We start from the raw sequence: 19,230 nt of genomic DNA on the forward strand, positions 1-19,230 counted from the left end.
CTGACATCTTCTGCAGTGCTGTACAGAGTACAGTATATTTTGTTGCCCCTTAACTGTCCCTCAGAGGGGCTCATAGTCTAATCACTGAAGTTAAATGCCCATATATGTATTGTGTAGTGTATGTATTATAGTCTAGGGTTAATTTTAGGGAGAAGCCAGTTAGCCTATCTGTATGTTTTTGGGATGCGGGATGAAACCAGAATGCCCAGTGGAAACCCACACACAGACACGGGTAGAACATGCAAATTTACAAACTGAACATACAGTTTCCAATGGATGAAACCGGCACCATCTGGTAAGTATAAGCTCTTACCAGATGGTGCCGGTTTCATCCATAAAAGAGCTTATACTTACCAGATGGTGCCGGTTTCATCCATTGGAAACTACTTAAAAGCCAGAGTGTGGCTGGCTTAACCGAGGCACATCACATCATTTACAAGAGAAGTGCTCCACTATATCTCTTCAAACTGAACATACATGTAGATAGTGCCCTGGGGTTCGATCCAGGGCAAGGCAAGAGCGCTAACCACTACCAGCTATAACCACAAAATAGCAGTGTGTTTTAGTAACAAAGGCCTTGCTATGTCCTGTGTTTGTAAAAGGAAGTTGTCAGTAAACGTTTTCCTTTATTCTTGGTATGTAATAGCCAAGGGCGCCATTAGCTATGAGATCTTATGATTAATATCTGTTTCTCCTGCATTCTACATTGCTTTGCATTGAGAAGCTAGTTTAAAGAAGAACCAACCAATTTCTTTAGTTGGCAATGGAAGACTAGCCTCTGCTACACTTTTCTCTGGGTGGTGGCTGTGTTGGCCTTCTGGGTGAAGGCGGTGTTGGTCTCCATCAAGGGCGGAAAGAGAAATTAAGGATTTGCGGTTCAGGGGAAACAGGGGGGAGATAATAGTGAGGTGGTTTCGAGGCACTGGTAGTTGTGATTGGCAGGTCAGGTGAACAAGAGAGTGGCTATAGTAAGGTGGTAGGATAACTAAGGGGTTTACATCCTATGGTTGTTAACAGTGTATTGGGGTGAGGGGGGTTAGGAAGATAGGTGGACAGGGAGGGACATGATAGGACATGGCAAGGTGACATTGATAGGCTCTTCAGTTACATTATAAGAGTCCACCATGTTTTATAGGGGATGGTGGTGTAGGTTATATGGTGACGTTAGCTTTTTGGTTTGAAAAAAGAGCACATTGCCATATTTAAAAAACGATAACGTTCTAATATTGAAAATCATATTTATCGGCATCCAAATTTCTGTTTTGGGTACCGTATTAATGATATTTGCATTAGCATCTATGGGGTGCCCAAATTGTCCATTAGCCGAGGGTGCCCAAATTTCCTGCTACCAGTGGGGGATCCATCTGAAAATGGCGCCTGGGAATAATGGCGCACGGTGTTGCCGCTAATCCGTTTACCGCTTATCGCTATTTAACGTTAAAGCCTTATTGTTATTTAACGTTAAAGCCTTATTGTTATTTAGTGCTAAAGCCTTATCGTTATTTAGCGTTAACACAAAGAACCCTCTCTGTACCTATCCCTAACTTCTAAACCCCCCCTGGTAGTGCCTAACCCTAACCACCCCCCTGGTGGTGCCTAACCCTAAGACCCCCCCAGTGGTGCCTCACCCTAACCTTGACAGTGTTACAATAAATCCATTCACCGTTTTGCAGTTAAATAACATCTGCAGTTTGGCTTATGTAGGGCGCTATTGATAAATAACGTTACTGTGGGCAATAACGTTTGCTGTTTGGCAAATGAACAGCACTATTGATAAATAACGTTAGTGTGTGCCACTATTGATAAATAACATTAGTGTGTGCCACTATTGATAAATAACGTTAGTGTGTGCCACTATTGATAAATAACGTTAGTGTGTGCCGTTTTTCTTCTTTTTTCCATGTGTGCCATTAATATGCAGTACTAACGATAAATAGCGATAAGCGTATCTTTTTAATGCAGCGCCATTTTTATGCATAGGCGCTGTGCGCCATTATTCACTGACCCCACCATTGGGTGCTCCTACAATAGTACACTACAGCTAAGCACAAATAAATTAGTTAATAAACCATTATATTCCATACCTAGATTGTTTATGATTGTCGCTATATCTGTGTGTATAATCACAACCACTTTAGCATCACTGCGGTCTAGTTTATCTTTGTCTGCAGCTCCAATAAACAGGTATGAAGCTGGATCCATCCCTAGAAGAAACAGAAATGAATGACTGCATTGTATCTGGGTTTTAATAACATTGCTGGAAATGGTCTTTACAGAATATATTACTTAGAGGGACCAGATGAGAGGGACCAGTAACAACAACACAAAAAAGCCATCCATATAGCCAATAATAAATGCTAGGAACAACAAAGTCCATAAAGTACAAGTAAAGTTTATTATGGACGGTGTCTCCTTCAAAAACATTAAAAACACAGCAAGGAGCGTAGATCCAATGTCGCAAAAAGACTCATACAATAATGGTCATATAAATCAATAATATGCAAATAGTACCACCTATACGTCCCTAATAAACTTTACTTGTACTTTATGGACGTTGTTGTTCCTAGCATTTATTATTGGCTATATGGATGGCTTTTTTGTGTTGTTGTGATTGTCAAATCCTCCATGGCACTATTAACATTATTTTGGCTCTTTCTTCATTCATGTTTAGGAGAGGGACCAGTGAGTCATCAATGTGAACCCCCTTCTCTATACGTGTTAGTTGGCAAAAGGAGGGTCTCTAGGAGGGGCCAGCTAATCATTACCATGGCTCAACCATGGGTTTGGGGAATAGAGAAGAAATCTGCTATAAAGCTCTAGAATAAGGGTGTTGAATTCCAGTCCTGAAGGGCCGAGGTCCTCACACATTTTTGGCATAGCTTAAACCACTTCAGAACCGCCCATAGTAAAATTAACTGGCCTTATATGAACGCTAGTTTCTGACACACAGTAGATTTTTACTGCAAAATTCTTGCACGCTTTGACAGATGACACCATCTGTAATGACTGTAAAGGGATTTTGATTGGCTCCTGATAATCTGATCACTAGGATCGCATAATTATCGCTTTTTCTCTCTTCAAATCTTAATTTTCACCTATATTTAGCGCCCCTGCAAAGTACCTAAAAAATAAGTGATCTACATAATTTTGACATTTCTGCATAGAAAACATATGGATCATGCCTTTTCCTTAAAAGTTTTACTGCTGTAATTTGAGATAATTACATATTTTTGGTTGAAAAATTCAGAAAATGATTTTTAAAAAAAATGTTATGCACATTTTCCCTTAAAAGAACAAGCAAATTACAGATCTTGTATAATTAAATTATATCAAAAGAAAGTCCTATTTGTCTTGAAAAAAAAAAAAAACAAGACTAAATATATTTGGGTGTACTAAAAATTGCCAGAGATATTTCATCTTAAAGAGACTCCGTAACAAAAATTGCATCCTGTTTTTTATCATCCTACTAGTTCCAAAAGCTATTCTAATGTGTTCTGCTTTACTGCAGCACTTTCTGCTATCACTATCTCTGTAATAAATCAATGTATCTTTCCCCTGTCAGACTTGTCGGCCTGTGTCTGGAAGGCTGCCAAGTTCTTCAGTGTTGTGGTTCTGCTATGAACTCACCTTTCCAGGCCCCTTTATGCACACTGCCTGTGTATTATTTAGATTAGAGCAGCTTCTCTCTTCTCTCTTATCTTTTACAAGCTGGATAAATCGTCCTCTGAGCTGGCTGGGCTTTCACTAGAGTTGGGCCGAACCTCCGATTTTAAGTTCGCGAACCCTGTTCGCGAACTTCCGCGAAAGGTTCGGTTCGCGAAAAAGTTCGCGAACCGCAATAGACTTCAATGGGGAGGCGAACTTTGAAAGTTTAAAAAAATTCTATCAACTGGAAAAATGATAGGCCTCTTGAGCGCGTCCCTGTGGCTTGCAGCTCTTGAGCGCTTTGAGTCCGACAGGAGAAAAGCACTATACAAATGTTTGGATTATTATTATTACTGCAGCCAAATAGATCAGCAGGGCTGCCAGGCAACTGGTATAGCTTAAAAGGAAATCAATATGGCAGCCTCCATATACCTCTCACTACAGTTCTCCTTTAAGCAACCTAATGGTTCTATTGCATTGAGCATAAATGTTAAATTTTAGGCTAGCTTCACTTACTTCTGTAGTGGTACAGTGCTTAGGGTGATGTGCCCACCACACAGTGAGATCTGGGTTCGATTCCCAGCTATGGTATGATCTGGTGTTTGACATTTTTGTAAGATCTGACAAGATTAGCTGCATGCTTGTTTCTGGTGTGATTCACACTACTGCAGCCAAATAGATCAGCAGGGCTGCCAGGCAACTGGTATAGCTTAAAAGGAAATCAATATGGCAGCCTCCATATACCCAGGGCCGGCCCGCTCATGAGGCGGGGTGAAACATTTGCCTCAGGCGGCAGATCTGGGGGGGCGGCACCCGCCCGTCCATGGACGCTGGGGCCGCCCGCCGAGCTGGAGGGGTAGCGGGCAGAAAGGGGGTATTGGGCCTAGCGGCGGGGAGGGGGGTCGGACCCCCCCCTCCCTCGCCTGGGTCCCCCGATCTGCGCTCCTCCTCCAGCGTAAAGTACCAGCCAGCGTGCATATGAGAAGAGGCAACGGGCGGGGGAATCACTCACCTTCCGCGTTCCATCGCGTGCTCCACTGACGTCACTTCCGGCAACGCCGCCCACTGTATTGTAAGTGGACGGCCTTGCAGGAAGTGACGTCGGTGGAGCGCACGATGGAACGCGGAAGGTGAGTGATTCCCCCGCCCGTTGCCTCTTCTCATATGCAGGACAGGTTGGCTGGTACTTTACGCTGGAGAAGGAGCGCAGATCGGGGGACCCAGGCGAGGGAGGGGGGGGGTCCGACCCCCCTCCCCGCCGCTAGGCCCAATACCCCCTTTCTGCTAGCTACCCCTCCAGCTCGGCGGCACCACCCCCCCCCCCCCACCCACGGGGGGGGGGGGGGGGGAGCGATTTTTTTTCTAATTTTGCCTCAGGCGGCAAAAAGTCTAGGGCCGGCCCTGCATATACCTCTCACTACAGTTCTCCTTTAAGCAACCTAATGGTTCTATTGCATTGAGCATAAATGTTAAATTTTAGGCTAGCTTCACTTACTTCTGTAGTGGTACAGTGCTTAGGGTGACATGCCCACCACACAGTGAGATCTGGGTTCGATTCCCAGCTATGGTATGATGTATACTCATGTATGTATCCCCAGCTATGGTATGATGTATACTCATGTATGTATTCCCAGCTATGGTATGATGTATACTGGTTTTTAAAATAGTATAATTCCCTGGCAGAAGAGACCCTCCTCCCTCCGGTAGGAGGGAGGAGGGAATAGGTAGAAGGGTAGAAGGGTAGAAGGGAGGAGGGAGAAGGGAGGAGGGAGGAGGGAGAAGGGAGGAGGGAGAGAGGGAGGAGGGAGAAGGGAGGAGGGAGGAGGGAGAAGGGAGGAGGGAGAAGGGAGGAGGGAGAAGGGAGGAGGGAGAGAGGGAGGAGGGAGAGAGGGAGGAGGGAGGAGGGAGAGAGGGAGAGAGGGAGGAGGGAGAAGGGAGGAGGGAGAAGGGAGAAGGGAGGAGGGAGAAGGGAGAAGGGAGGAGGGAGGAGGGAGAAGGGAGAAGGGAGGAGGGAGAAGGGAGGAGGGAGGAGGGAGAAGGGAGGAGGGAGAAGGGAGAAGGGAGAAGGGAGAAGGGAGGAGGGAGAAGGGAGGAGGGAGAAGGGAGGAGGGAGAAGGGAGGAGGGAGAAGGGAGGAGGGAGAAGGGAGGAGGGAGGAGGGAGAAGGGAGGAGGGAGAGAGGGAGGAGGGAGAAGGGAGGAGGGAGGAGGGAGAAGGGAGGAGGGAGAAGGGAGGAGGGAGAAGGGAGGAGGGAGAGAGGGAGGAGGGAGAGAGGGAGGAGGGAGGAGGGAGAGAGGGAGAGAGGGAGGAGGGAGAAGGGAGGAGGGAGAAGGGAGAAGGGAGGAGGGAGAAGGGAGAAGGGAGGAGGGAGGAGGGAGAAGGGAGAAGGGAGGAGGGAGAAGGGAGGAGGGAGGAGGGAGAAGGGAGGAGGGAGAAGGGAGAAGGGAGAAGGGAGGAGGGAGAAGGGAGGAGGGAGAAGGGAGGAGGGAGAAGGGAGGAGGGAGAAGGGAGGAGGGAGAAGGGAGGAGGGAGAAGGGAGGAGGGAGAAGGGAGGAGGGAGGCCAATTAAAATCTCCCTAGCAGAGTGTGTAGCAGCTGTCCCATAACTAATTAGTGTAGCCAGTCAAATGGTATAAAGGACCTAGCTTGAAGGGAGGGTGGACGGGTTCTCTAGCACTGAAAGCAGTGTGTTTGACAATAACATGTCTGCTGACAGTGAAATGGAGGCTAAAAATTTTGCTCAATACAGCATTATGGGGCGAATCGAACTTCCGCAAAAGTTCGCCTGATGCAGGCGAACGCGAACCCCCAAAGTTCGCCTGGAACCGTTCGCCGGCGAACCGTTCGGCCCATCTCTAGCTTTCACATACTGAAGAATTACAGACAAGGGCAAAGCTATTTGCAGGAGAAAAACAAGCAGCCTGAAACTTCAGTGCATGAGAACTGCAGGGGGGAAGAAACACACAATGATCTCTTGAGATTCAAAAGGAAGGGTGTATACAGCCTGCTTGTGTATGGATGTATTTTCTATGTGTGGACATACTGTACATCAACCTACTTCCTGTTTTGGTGGCCATTTTGTTTGTTTATAAACAAACTTTTAAAAACTGTTTTTAACCACTTTTAATGTGGCGAGGAGCGGCGAAATTGTGTCAGAGGGTAATAGGAGATGTCCCCTAATGCACTGGTATGTTTACTTTTGTGCGATTTTAACAACACAGATTCTCTTTAAGCAAAGTCAAGAAAATTGGCCTGGTCCTAAAGATGGGACTCAATCAGGAAAAGTGGGGTTCATCAAATTAAACACATTTCTCAATTTCAACACCTGTGCTCTAGAATTTGGCCTAGACCCGAGTGCACAGAATGCACCTCTTTATGACCCCTGAGGGTTTGCCATATACTCATGAGTTAGGTCACCTCTACCGCGCCTACCATCATGTTGGTCATAATCAAAGACTTCAGTACCACTTCTTGGTCTTGGACTGTTTTTGGTGATTTGCAACTCTAATGTTTTCATAACTTCAAGTTTCATAATATGAAATTAAAAAACAAACAAAAAAAGTTTTGGTAAAGCTCCAGTCCCTGATCTATCAGTTTAATGCGGTTCGGTTACTGCTATGGAAAGGGCGGCCAGGAGGACACGGCTTTTAAACAGGACTCAGGGCCGGCCCGCTCATGAGGCGGGGTGAAACATTTGCCTCAGGCGGCAGATCTGGGGGGGCAGCACCCGCTGCTGGGGGGCCGCCCGCCGAGCTGGAGGGGTAGCTGACAGAAAGGGGGTATTGGGCCTAGCGGTGGGGAGGTGGGTCGGACCCCTCCCTCGCCTGGGTCCCCCGATCTGTGCTCCTCCTCCAGCGTTAACTACCAGCCTGCATATGATGAAGAGGCAACGGGCGGGGGAATCACTCACCTCTTCCGCGGTCCATCATGTGCTCCACTGAAGTCACTTCCCGCAACGCCGCCCACTGTATTGTATGTGGACGGTCTTGCAGGAAGTGACGTCAGTGGAGCGCACGATGGAACGCGGAAGAGGTGAGTGATTCCCCCGCCCGTTGCCTCTTCATCATATGCAGGCTGGTAGTTAACGCTGGAGGAGGAGCGCAGATCGGGGGACCCAGGCGAGGGAGGGGGGGGTCCGACCCCCCTCCCCACCGCTAGGCCCAATACCCCCTTTCTGCCTGCTACCCCTCCAGCTCAGGATTTTCGATGCGAAAATGACTTGGGCAAAAATTCGCAAGCAACACTGATGCTAGTGCTATGTTGTAGCCCTGAAGGCTTGTCCAGGCCTTCCCCTGGCATTCAGCCATGGAATTACTCACACTGCAGTAATTGAGGCGCATTTGTGATTATCGCCAATTGCAAACGCGCTGCATGCAGCATTTTCCTGGCAATTGTAACACAATTGTTGATCACTAGAATCGCAATCGCTGAAAAATAACCAATAAAAATTAAATGTAAAAATGTGAGTGAAAAGGGGCCTTACTTCTATTTGTTTATCCGTTCAGAAAGGCAGGTGTCAGGACTGTAGGAATATCCACCCACGAATCAGCTCCAATGCCCCAATCTACCTCCACACACTTCACCGTATGTGGCACGTTCCCGCTTGAACGGGATTTGAGGAGACATCACCTACCCGACTTTGGTTACACGCAGGCCATTAGTGAGCATGGTATTGGAGCTGAATGCTGTGTGAGCGAATAAACTTCCAGACCAAACAAGGATTCAGAGTTAGCAAAGTCCAGTAACAGTCCAGAGTCATACACGGGTGGGCAGATATATTGCAGTACAGGAGGGCTAGGCAAAGAGAGGTCAAAAACATATCGGAGGTCAAACCAGGCAGCAAACAGCTGTACTGATAATCCAGGCAAGAAGTCAGTTCAGGCAGCAGACAAGGGAGATCCAGTAAACGAGCAGAGGTCAAGGTCCAGATAATCCGATATAGTAACAGCAGGTAAACAGAGCATCCAGCAACCAGCAAGCTAGAGCTATCACGGGCAAGATGCAAGTGTCACAGCAAGGTTTAAATACTGACTGCATCCAATCAGGGTTGCTCGTAAACTACGCCAGTGCGAATCTACGCGTTGTAGTCTGCAACTACTCATCGTAGTTCATAGACAAAGTTTAAAAACTTTGCGTACGTATTTCCGCGTAGTCGTAGTACCGCTATTCGAAGCTTCGCCCGCTACGCGTAGTTGATGTATGTATTGCGAAGTAAACTACGCGTGCGGTAACTGCGTCTATACGGATCATTGCGCATGCGCAGAAATATTATTGCCCTTCTATATGTATACAATTCCGCATTGGAAGGTTGAATGTACGCATATATTAGTTCACACATGCGCATATTTAGCGGATTATTGTGGAAATTTTTCCGCATAAGGGCATAAGCGTCTGCATACACTACGCTTCGCACTACGCAAAGCTTCCAAAGCTTCCGTATTTTAATGTGTAGTCTACTAAATGCAAACGTAGCGAAATTTCTGTTTTCGAAACCGTAGTTTGCGAAGCGTAATTGCTTAGAACTACGCGTAGTTCCAGCGTAGCGAAGTTGGCTGACTACGACCATCCCTACATCCAATCAGTGGCCGGCCACATGCACACAACAGCCAATCACACGCTGTTTAAGTATCAGCTGAGAGAGTGAGATCAGCTGACACGGGTGGCAATACATGTCAGCTGAGTAACCAGTACTAACAGCAAAACATCCTGACTGTGTCTCAGCTATAGCATAGTGGCCAAGAGCACTGCCTTTTGACGTGAGAGACTAGGGCTCAGTCCCAGCCAGGGTCAGCAGCATCCACACATTAATATCTATTACATAAACCCCTGCCTAAGTGTCAGTTGACTCTACCTCTGTCGCCGCCTCAGACCATACTGCGGCCGAGAGGATCGATCCCTTACAGCAGGTTTGTCATAGCTGCTGTTCAGAAAGAAGTCATAAAATGAAGCCCTTAAAGGACAGATGCAAGGTGTATAAAAACAAAAAACTACTTACACAGGGGCTTCCTCCAGCCCCTGACAGCCAATATGTCCCTCCCCACAGCTCCGCTTCCATCCGCTGGCCCAGGGTCCCCTATGGTGTAGATCTACTGCGCCTGCGCGAGAGCCCCTCTCGGTCGGGCTGATGTTATCTGGAGTGTTCTATGCAAGTGCAGAACTACTGCGCCTGCACAGTATACTCCAGACAACGTCAGTGTGATTGACAGCAGTGCTCGCGCAGGCACAAGAGAGGATGACCTGGCGAGGTTGGCTTCTACACCGGAGGGGACCCCAGGCCACCAGCTGGGAGGGGAGCTGCGGGGAGGGCACAGGACTGCTGCCAGGGGCTGGAGGTAGCCCCAGGTAAGTAGATTTTTTTTTTTATAATTACCTTGGACCAGGGCTGGCCTTAGGTTTCACTGCTCCCTGAGCGTAACCAGATTTTGGTGCCCCCCCCCATTCATGCTCTTCATGCGCAGGCACGCACACACACATGCCATATGTGCAAGATCCCCTTCAGTGTATATAAGCAGATCCCCCTTTGGGTGTATATAAGGAGATTCCCCCCCCCCTTAGTGTATATAGGCAGATCACCCCCCCCTTTTAGTGTATATAGGCTGATCCCCCTTTAGTATATATAGGCAGATCCCCCCCGCCTTAGTGTATAGAGGCAGATCCCCCTTTAGTGTATCATTGACCTTCCTGGCGGTATAATTCCCAAAGCCTCAGGGCCACGGGAGGGTTTTTTTTTAACCTTTATTTTTTTTAGCATGTAGCTAGCCTAGCGCTAGCTACATGCTTCCCCCCTCCCCGCGGCGTCCCCTCGTACTGTCTGATCGCCGCCGGCGCGCTTGCGCCAGCGGCGGCTTGCGCCAGCACTTGTGCGCGGCGGCGATCGGACCAAACACGCAGCTAGCAAAGTGCTAGCTGCGTGTTTGAAAAAAAAAATGCAAATCGGCCCAGCAGGGCCTGAGATATCCTCCGCGGCGGCTTACCCCATGTCCAGCATGGGGTTACCGCTAAGGAGGTTAATTAGCCAGATGCCCTTTTTTGTGTATATAAGCAGATCCCCCCACCGCTTTAGAGTATGTAGGCCGATCCCTTTTGGTGTATATAGGTAGACCCCCCCCATTGGTGTATATAGGCAGATCCCCCCCTTAATGTGTGTGTGTGTGTGTGTATATATATATATATATATATATCGATCACCATTTAATGTATATAGCTAGGCAGAGAAATAGTGTATAGTATACAAGCAGATCCCCCAGCGGCACCAGGAGGCGGAGCTACCACTCGCAGCAGCCACAGACAACCCCTGAGCCACCAGATAGAAATGCGGCCAGGGCCAGTTGAATGCACAACACGTGTGCCCCCTGGATGCTGGCGCCCTGAGCGATTGCTCCGGTCGCTCAGGTCAAAGGTCGGCCATGGCTTATGCCAACTATGCGTAGTTACCATGTGTATTGCGTTGTGAACTATGAATGCGTTACTCGCGGCTAATTTTCCGCTTGCGATTGTATGCTTACAAATTTATGCATCGGAAAGGGGAATGTACGCATAAAAGAGGTCCCGGTATAAGAATTTAAAAAGAGGAATTCATGCGTAAAATTTTCTGCATACGGGCATAAGCATCCACATACACTACGCTTCACACTACGCATAATTGCGTATTTTAATGCGTAGTCTACGAAATGCATACGAAGCGAATATTTGATTTCGAAGCCATAGTTTGGCGAAGCGTAATTGTGTAAAACTACGCGTAGTTCCAGCGTAGCGTAATTGGCTGTCTATGACCATCCCTGATTTTACCAAACCCTCCTTGATGAATTGAGACCAAAGTGGGTAAATCGAAAGTTTGATTGAATATTGCATCGCCACTTTTAGTGGAAGCCTTATGCCTCATTTTTGGTGTGTTTTTATCCACCCCTTATAATCTGATTGATACCAGATTAAAACACATACACACACACACACACACACACACACCACACACCACACACCACACACACCACACAAAACACCACACACACTTGTCTTTACTCTGTCAAAAATATTGTTGCATTCAGGGGTGTAATTAGAAATCACTGGGATCCCCTGCAAAACTTTGGATGTCATTGCTGATGGTAGCCTGAGGTGAGGGGGTGTCGGTCCCCCCTCCCCGCTGTTGTTTTTGCCTGTTGCTCCCCCTTCTTCCCCTAAAAATGGCCCTAGAGGGCCTGAGAGCCAGCGGTCCCCCTCAGGCTTCTTCCCCTATGGGCCCCCCTGCGGATGCATCCCTTGCAGGGGCTATTGTTACGCCCCTAGTTGCATTCTTCAGCTTCAAATTTGTGTTTATAGAGCTCACAGGGACTTACCACATATCATCCTGAGCAGAGAGTTACACTTCATTCCCACATGTCCGACGAGGTGGGCTCCCAGACTGTGTCCAATCATGATAAAATTAGAAAAACTAATACCGAATTCAGCCTATGCATAGAAGAGAATAAAAAAAAACATTAGAAAGAATAGAAATGTGGGTGTTCTCTAAATTCACAGGCAAGTACAGAGCACCATTTATCGTCTTCAGAACTGGGGGAATTTCATACCTCAGAATCTACTAGAAATGTGTATAATTTTGTATTACTATATATACTCACGTATAAGCCTAATTTTTCAGCAGAAAAAATTTGCTGAAAAGTTACCCCCTTTGACTTATATATGAGTCAGTTGAACAAATAGGATGGGGAAGCAGGTTTTGTTACTGGCAGAGGAGCATAAGGATCGTGCACTAGTGATCCTGCTCTTGCCATCTGGCTCCCTGCTGTGTTTGTACCCCCTGCTCAAGACTACCTGTGTCCCCTGGCTTGTGAATCGGAGTGTACAAGCAACGTGTCAGTGGTGCAATCATCGGGGGATTCTTCCTGTGTGGCAATCACTGTCTCTCATATCTATGGTGTCTTAAGGCACAGCTGTATCATCCTTGGGGCATATCTGGCTATGGGGAGAGGGGCTGGCTTGTACTGGGGGCACATCTGGCTACTGTGGAGGGGTTACATTGCATAGGGGGCTTATACACGAGTCACTCACTTTTCCTGGTTTCTGAGGGAAAAGTGGGTACCTCGGCTTATAAGCGGGTCAGCTTGTATGTGAATATATACGTTATTTACTTGTGATGATTGTAATATGCAAATTTCACACAAAATTTACTGTAAAATTTCACAATTATGATTACACGTAATTACGATTTGGAAATTATTTTACCTTATCCACTTGTCAGTTTCGCACATTATGCAAAATTACAAATGCAGCAGTATTTTTCACATAAATTCCAGAAAAATGTTTGCGCAAACAGCAGTGGTTATGGCGAGGTAGGGGGACTAGTGGAAACAAGTCAAAACATTTTTTTTTAAAAAAGACCTTTTAGTTTTTGAGAAAATTAAAATATTCAAAGAAAAGATGTTTTTTTTAAACTTGGTAAAATGACCCCACGTCCTCTGTCTTCTTAAAATGTATAAAATAAGTATACAGACCTTGTAACTCTATATCTATTACTGTGTACCGGTGCAAAATGTCATTTACCGAGTTTCAAGTTCTGTATACATTTTAACCACTTCAGATTCTGGAGTTTTTACTCCTTAAAGGAAATCTAAAGTAAGAAGAATATGGAGGCTGCCTGCCATATTTATTTCCTTTTAAACTATAACAGTGGCCTGGCAGCCCTGCTGATCTATTTGACTGCAGTAGTGTCTGAATTACACCAGAAACAAGTATGCAGCTAATCTTGTCAGAGCTGACAGTAATGTCAGAAACACCTGATCTGCTGCATGCTTGTTTAGGGTCTATGGCTCAAAGTATTAAAGTATCAAACTCTGTAATTAAAAAAAGTTCCCGGGGGGGGGGGGGGGCGGTACTCACCTTCGTAGGGGGAAGCCTCTGGATCGTATTGAGGCTTCCCCCGTCCTCCTGTGTCCCACGGTGGTCTCGCTGCAGCTCACGGAATGCACAGCCGACAATTTGTCAGGCTGTGCAATACAGGATCTTCTCAAAAAATTTGCATATTATGATAAAGTTCATTATTTTCTGTAATGTACTGATAAACATTAGACTTATATATATTTTAGATTCATTGCACACAACCGAAGTAGTTCAAGCCTTTTATTGTTTTAATATTGATGATTTTGGCATACAGCTCAGGAAAACCCAAATTTCCTATCTCTAAAAATTAGCATATTTCATCCGACCAATAAAAGAAAAGTGTTTTTAAAACAAAAAAAGTCAACCTTCAAATAATTATGTTCAGTTATGCACTCAATACTTGGTCGGGAATCCTTTTGCAGAAATGACTGCTTCAGTGCAGCGTGGCATGGAGGCAATCAGCCTGTGGCACTGCTCAGGTGTTATGGAGGCCCAGGATGCTTCGATAGCGGCCTTAAGCTCTTCCAGAGTGTTGGGTCTTGCGTCTCTCAACTTTCTCTTCACAATATCCCACAGATTCTCTATGGAGTTCAGGTCAGGAGAGTTGGCAGGCCAATTAAGCACAGTGATACCATGGTCAGTAAACCATTTACCAGTGGTTTTGGCACTGTGAGCAGGTGCCAGGTCGTGCTGAAAAATGAAATCTTCATCTCCATAAAGGTTTTCAGCAGATGGAAGCATGAAGTGCTCCAAAATCTCCTGATAGCTTGCTGCATTGACCCTGCCCTTGATAAAACACAGTGGACCAACACCAGCAGCTGACATGGCTCCCCAGACCATCACTGACTGTGGGTACTTGACACTGGACTTCAGGCATTTTGGCATTTCCCTCTCCCCAGTCTTCCTCCAGACTCTGGCACCTTGATTTCTGAATGACATGTAAAAGTTGCTTTCATCCGAAAAAAGTACTTTGGACCACTGAGCAACAGTCTAGTGCTGCTTCTCTGTAGCCCAGAGTCAGGCGCTTCTGCCGCTGTTTCTGGTTCAAAAGTGGGTTCATGCTTCCATCTGCTGAAAAGCTTTATGGAGATGAAGATTTAATTTTTCAGCACAACCTGGCACCTGCTCACAGTGCCAAAACCACTAGTAAATGGTTTACTGACCATGGTATTACTGTGCTCAATTGGCCTGCCAACTCTCCTGACCTGAACCCCATAGAGAATCTGTGGGATGTTGTGAAGAGAAAGTTGAGAGACGCAAGACCCAAAACTCTGGATGAGCTTAAGGCCGCTATCGAACCATCCTGGGCCTCCATAACTCCTGAGCAGTGCCACAGGCTGATTGCCTCCATGCCACGCTGCACTGAAGCAGTCATTTCTGCAAAAGGGTTCCCGACCAAGTATTCAGTGCATAACTGAACATAATTATTTGAAGGTTGACTTTTTTTTTGTTTTAAAAACACTTTTCTTTTATTGGTCGGATGAAATATGCTAATTTTTTGAGATAGGAAATTTGGGTTTTCATGAGCTGTATGCCAAAATCATCAATAAGAAAAATAATAAAAGGCTTGAACTACTTCAGTTGTGTGCAATGAATCTAAAATATATGAAAGTCTAATGTTTATCAGTACATTACAGAAAATAATGAACTTTATCACAATATGCTAATTTTTTTAGAAGATCCTGTATATACCTTTTCTGGTTCCAGCGGGGGCCCTACTGCGGCTCTCTGCTCAGAAATAGGCGGAGACTTGCGCCTGCACACTAGAGCGGACCCAACCGAGATTGAGCATTCCCTCCTATTTCGGAGCCGAATGCTGCTACTGCACCTGTGCTGGAGACGGTGAGGTAAATATTTACATCTCCGCTGTTCGGGGAGCTCAATCGCTGCCACTGTGGACGGAGGAGGACGGGGGAAGCCTCGATAAGATCCAGAGGCTTCCCCCTACTGAGGTGAGTACCCCCCAGGGGAACTTTTTATGTTACAGATTCTCTTTAAAGGCAGAGGATTAGCAGGATAGCCAGGCAACTGGTCTGGTATTGCTTTTAAACAATATAAATAAGGCAGCCTCCATATCCCCTCTCTTCAGTTGTCCTTAAAAATTGAAAATTTCAAGCAGTATTTCTGTATATTTGGTATTCCCTTAGCAATATGATCATACTCCTACGTATAGAGTTGGCATTTTACTGTCAGTGCCCCCAGTTTACCACTGGAGAGCGCTGTATGATAGCAAACATCTGGCTGCCAGGATTTCCGGTTATACCTACAGCTGGAGCATGTTATGGAAGAGGCTTATGGGCAGGGCTGACGGTTGAACGCAGATATCCAACTGCAAATATCACAGTGAGTTCCATAGTTTACTTACAATGAGGAATTTAATGAAGTTTGCCACTTGTGTTCCCACTGCAGGAATGTTGCTCACTGATTGCAGGTAATTAATACCGGCTCCTTTCCCCCAGTTAATAGCGAAGCAGTTGATGGATTCTTTAGTTTGGAGAGCCTAAAAACAGACATGATTAGATAAGTATGACTGGAGCATCCTTAAATTGTATTTAGTAAAAGGGGAGTTGGTAACTAACATCAAGCAGGAGACACATGAGAGTCCAATAGAGTCTAGTATATACAGTAGTTACACCATAGGGAATGTCAAATGAAAATAAACCCACAAACCAAGGTTGCCTCTAAGGTTTGATGACCAGTCAATTTCATAAAAGACTATTGTAATAGATAGCCGCAGCGGTGAGCGGCATGGCGGCTGTCTCCGCATCTCAGCCAGCGGCCTTCGCCGCGCAGTTACATGGTGGAGTTTTGCCTGGTCCTTCAGTTGCACATAGACTGAGGGCTGCGCGCATGCGCCAGCCGCCAGGACCTTTATGCGAATAGAAGGGGAGTCAGCTGATCGGCCGGTCAGCTGACTCCAGCAGTGCTCCTGATTGGCTGAGTGACTGGGGCGGCGCTGTGGGGTGCTCTCAGTATATATAGGACTTGCCTGTCAGTAGCTCCTCGTCTGCTGTTGCAAATGCTACGTGTTAGCACTCAGACCTTAGTCAGATCCAAAAGTGTGCTAGAACCAGCAGGAGCTGGGGATCCACACTTAGCCAGATTCTGTTGATAGCTAAAGTACTAATTGAATTGTATTATTTGTTATGACCTTCTGCTAGCCTTTACTGATTCTGTGCTTCTGCCTATCTGATCCTGTTGCCGACTCAGCCTGAACACCACTCTGATTTAAGCCTTCTGTCTTTGTACCGTATCTGTCCGTTTGTTGCCGAAACTGCTTGTCTGACTCTCCTGCCCTCACCAGTGAGCCAAGTCCCTGGTGAGGGATTCTCTGTACAGCTTAATCACCTGCTCCTCAGGTGACCAGTAGCTGCAGTACAGTCTTAATCACCTGCTCCTCAGGTGACCAGTAGCTGCAGTACAGTCTTAATCACCTGCTCCTCAGGTGACAAGTAACTACGGTACTGTCCTCATCACCTGCTCCTCAGGTGATTAGGAGCTGCAGTACAGTCTTGATCTCCTGCCCCTCAGGTGATCACCTTATGCAGTACAGTCTGAATCACCTGCTCCACAGGTGATCAGTATACGTTGTCTTAGGCTAGGGCCACACTAGCTCCGGGTGCGGGACGCATCCGCGGTCCGGGCTCCGATTTTCAAAACCCGGAACGCAAACGGATCCGTGCTGCCTTTTTTGCAGCACACGTTTTGGATCCGCTTGCGTGTTTTTTGTTTTTTTGCTAGAGGGGGTAGCAGCCAGGACGGGGGGCTGCGGGCAAAGCGGCGGCCAGGGGGGTCACATCCCCCCCCCCCCTTGCTCACCTGGGTGCCCCCCGTCCCCGCTCCCCCTCCAGCTCGCATATAATGTAATAATTTGTACCTAATGAAGTTCGGCGAGCCGGGCACTTCCGCCCACACCGCTCGCCGTCACTTCCTGCAATGTCGCCCTCTGTATTTCAGTGGGCGGCATCGCAGGAAGTGACGGCGAGCGGTGTGGGCGGAAGTGCCCGGCTCGCCGAACTTCCTTAGGTACAAATTATTACATTATATGCGAGCTGGAGGGGGAGCGGGGACGGGGGGCACCCAGGTGAGCAAGGGGGGGGGATGTGACCCCCCCTGGCCGCCGCTTTGCCCGCAGCCCCCCGTCCTGGCTGCTACCCCCTCCAGCATGGCGGCCCCCTCCTTCACCATGGGACACTGGAAACTGATCCGTTTCCAGTGTCCCAAAATGTCAGTGAAGAGGGAGGCCCGTTTCCCCATTGATTTTCACTACCCGTACGTGTATACGGGTCCGTGAAAAATGCTGCAAGTCCGGACTCAGCGTTCCGGGTTTAAAAACGTATTCCGCGGATCGCACGCGGATACGTTTTTAACTTGAGTGTGTACTGTTCCTATTTTTAACATTGGTATCCGTGGCTACGTTTTTCGTCCGGGACAAAAAACGTAGCTACGGATACGTTTTTAAATCAAGTGTGAACTAGCCCTTACTGTGCACCACCCGCTCCTCGTGTGGACTGATTACTAGTTCATCTGCATTTCCAGCTTGCTGGAGTGCTGATCCCTGTGTTCTATAGAGATATCTCCCTCTACCAGCTTCTCTGGGGAAGTTGGTATCTCTATCTGTATTACTGTTGCACCAAACACCTATCTTTACATCTGGTTGTCCTGTGTCTTGCTATACTAGCATTATTGGTGATTCTGCAGATCACCACATAATCAGGTATAGTATCTGTATTATTGGTGATACTGCAGATCACCAATAATCAGAATATCTGTTCTTGCTGACACCAATCGTTACAACTATCACTTAAAAAGCTCCAACGAGGTAACATATTTCGTGGGACACACGGGACGCTTCCTCAGGGTAAAACAGGAGTATCTAAGGGTGCCAAGTGCACAGAGATCCTTATCCAGATACTCCTGTTTCTGTATATATTCTAACCTAGGGCACCCCCTTAGCCATGCTCTGTCTGTTTCTTGCACAATCTGACTCGAAAACTCAAAACCATCTAGCATACAGTTTACTTACTGCTTTACCTAATTTTCTCTCCTTGGCCCATATGCAATTAGTGTTTTCTCCTAGGATATCATTTTTCATCTTCTATTTTGAATAACTTTTCAGTACTTTGCAATATAAAAGTACCAAAAAGTAGGTGGAAAAGTACTATCAAAAGTTTTTTTTTTGCTTGCTGGTGATTCAAAAGACATTTTATTGACAAGTTCCAAAATATCACTTAGGAAGAAAACTCAGGAGGAAAAGTTAATTGCATATGGGCCCTATTCTCTAACATTGTAAGCTGGAAAGGGCAGGGCTATTTCTTACGCAGTATTTATTTCAGTATGTTTTGCATGGTTTGCTGGACAATGTGTGTGTGTGTGTGTGTGTGTGTGTGTGTGTGTGTGTGTGTGCGTGCGTGCGTGCGTGCGTGCGTGCGTGCGTGCGTGCGTGTGTATACAGTGGCTTCCAAAAGTATTCGGCCCCCTTGAAGTTTTCCACATTTTGACATATTACTGCCACAAACATGAATCAATTTCATTGGAATTCCACGTAAAAGACCAATACAAAGTGGTGTACACGTGAGAAGTGGAACGAAAATCATACATGATTCCAAACATTTTTTACAAATAAATAACTGCAAAGTGGTGTGTGCATAATTATTCGGCCTCTTTGATCTGAGTGCAGTCAGTTGCCCATAGACATTGCCTGATGAGTGCT

The 19,230-nt window shown here is 46.6% G+C and overlaps 1 protein-coding gene across 1 annotated transcript in view; it reads right to left on the reverse strand.

Moving 5' to 3' along the window:
- The window catches only part of LOC137533843 (inactive pancreatic lipase-related protein 1-like), a 69,573-nt gene that overhangs the window by 26,671 nt on the left and 23,672 nt on the right, over window positions 1-19,230 (reverse strand). Inside the window, exons 6-8 of the mRNA XM_068255087.1 lie at window positions 15,883-16,017; window positions 11,978-12,089; window positions 2,085-2,204 (exon numbers count right to left, since the gene is read on the reverse strand). Coding sequence (XP_068111188.1) covers window positions 2,085-2,204; window positions 11,978-12,089; window positions 15,883-16,017 — 367 coding nt within the window. The remainder of the gene's footprint in view (window positions 1-2,084; window positions 2,205-11,977; window positions 12,090-15,882; window positions 16,018-19,230) is intronic.

This window comes from Hyperolius riggenbachi, chromosome 10, assembly GCF_040937935.1.
Source record: "Hyperolius riggenbachi isolate aHypRig1 chromosome 10, aHypRig1.pri, whole genome shotgun sequence".
Taxonomy (NCBI): Eukaryota; Metazoa; Chordata; class Amphibia; order Anura; family Hyperoliidae; genus Hyperolius; species Hyperolius riggenbachi.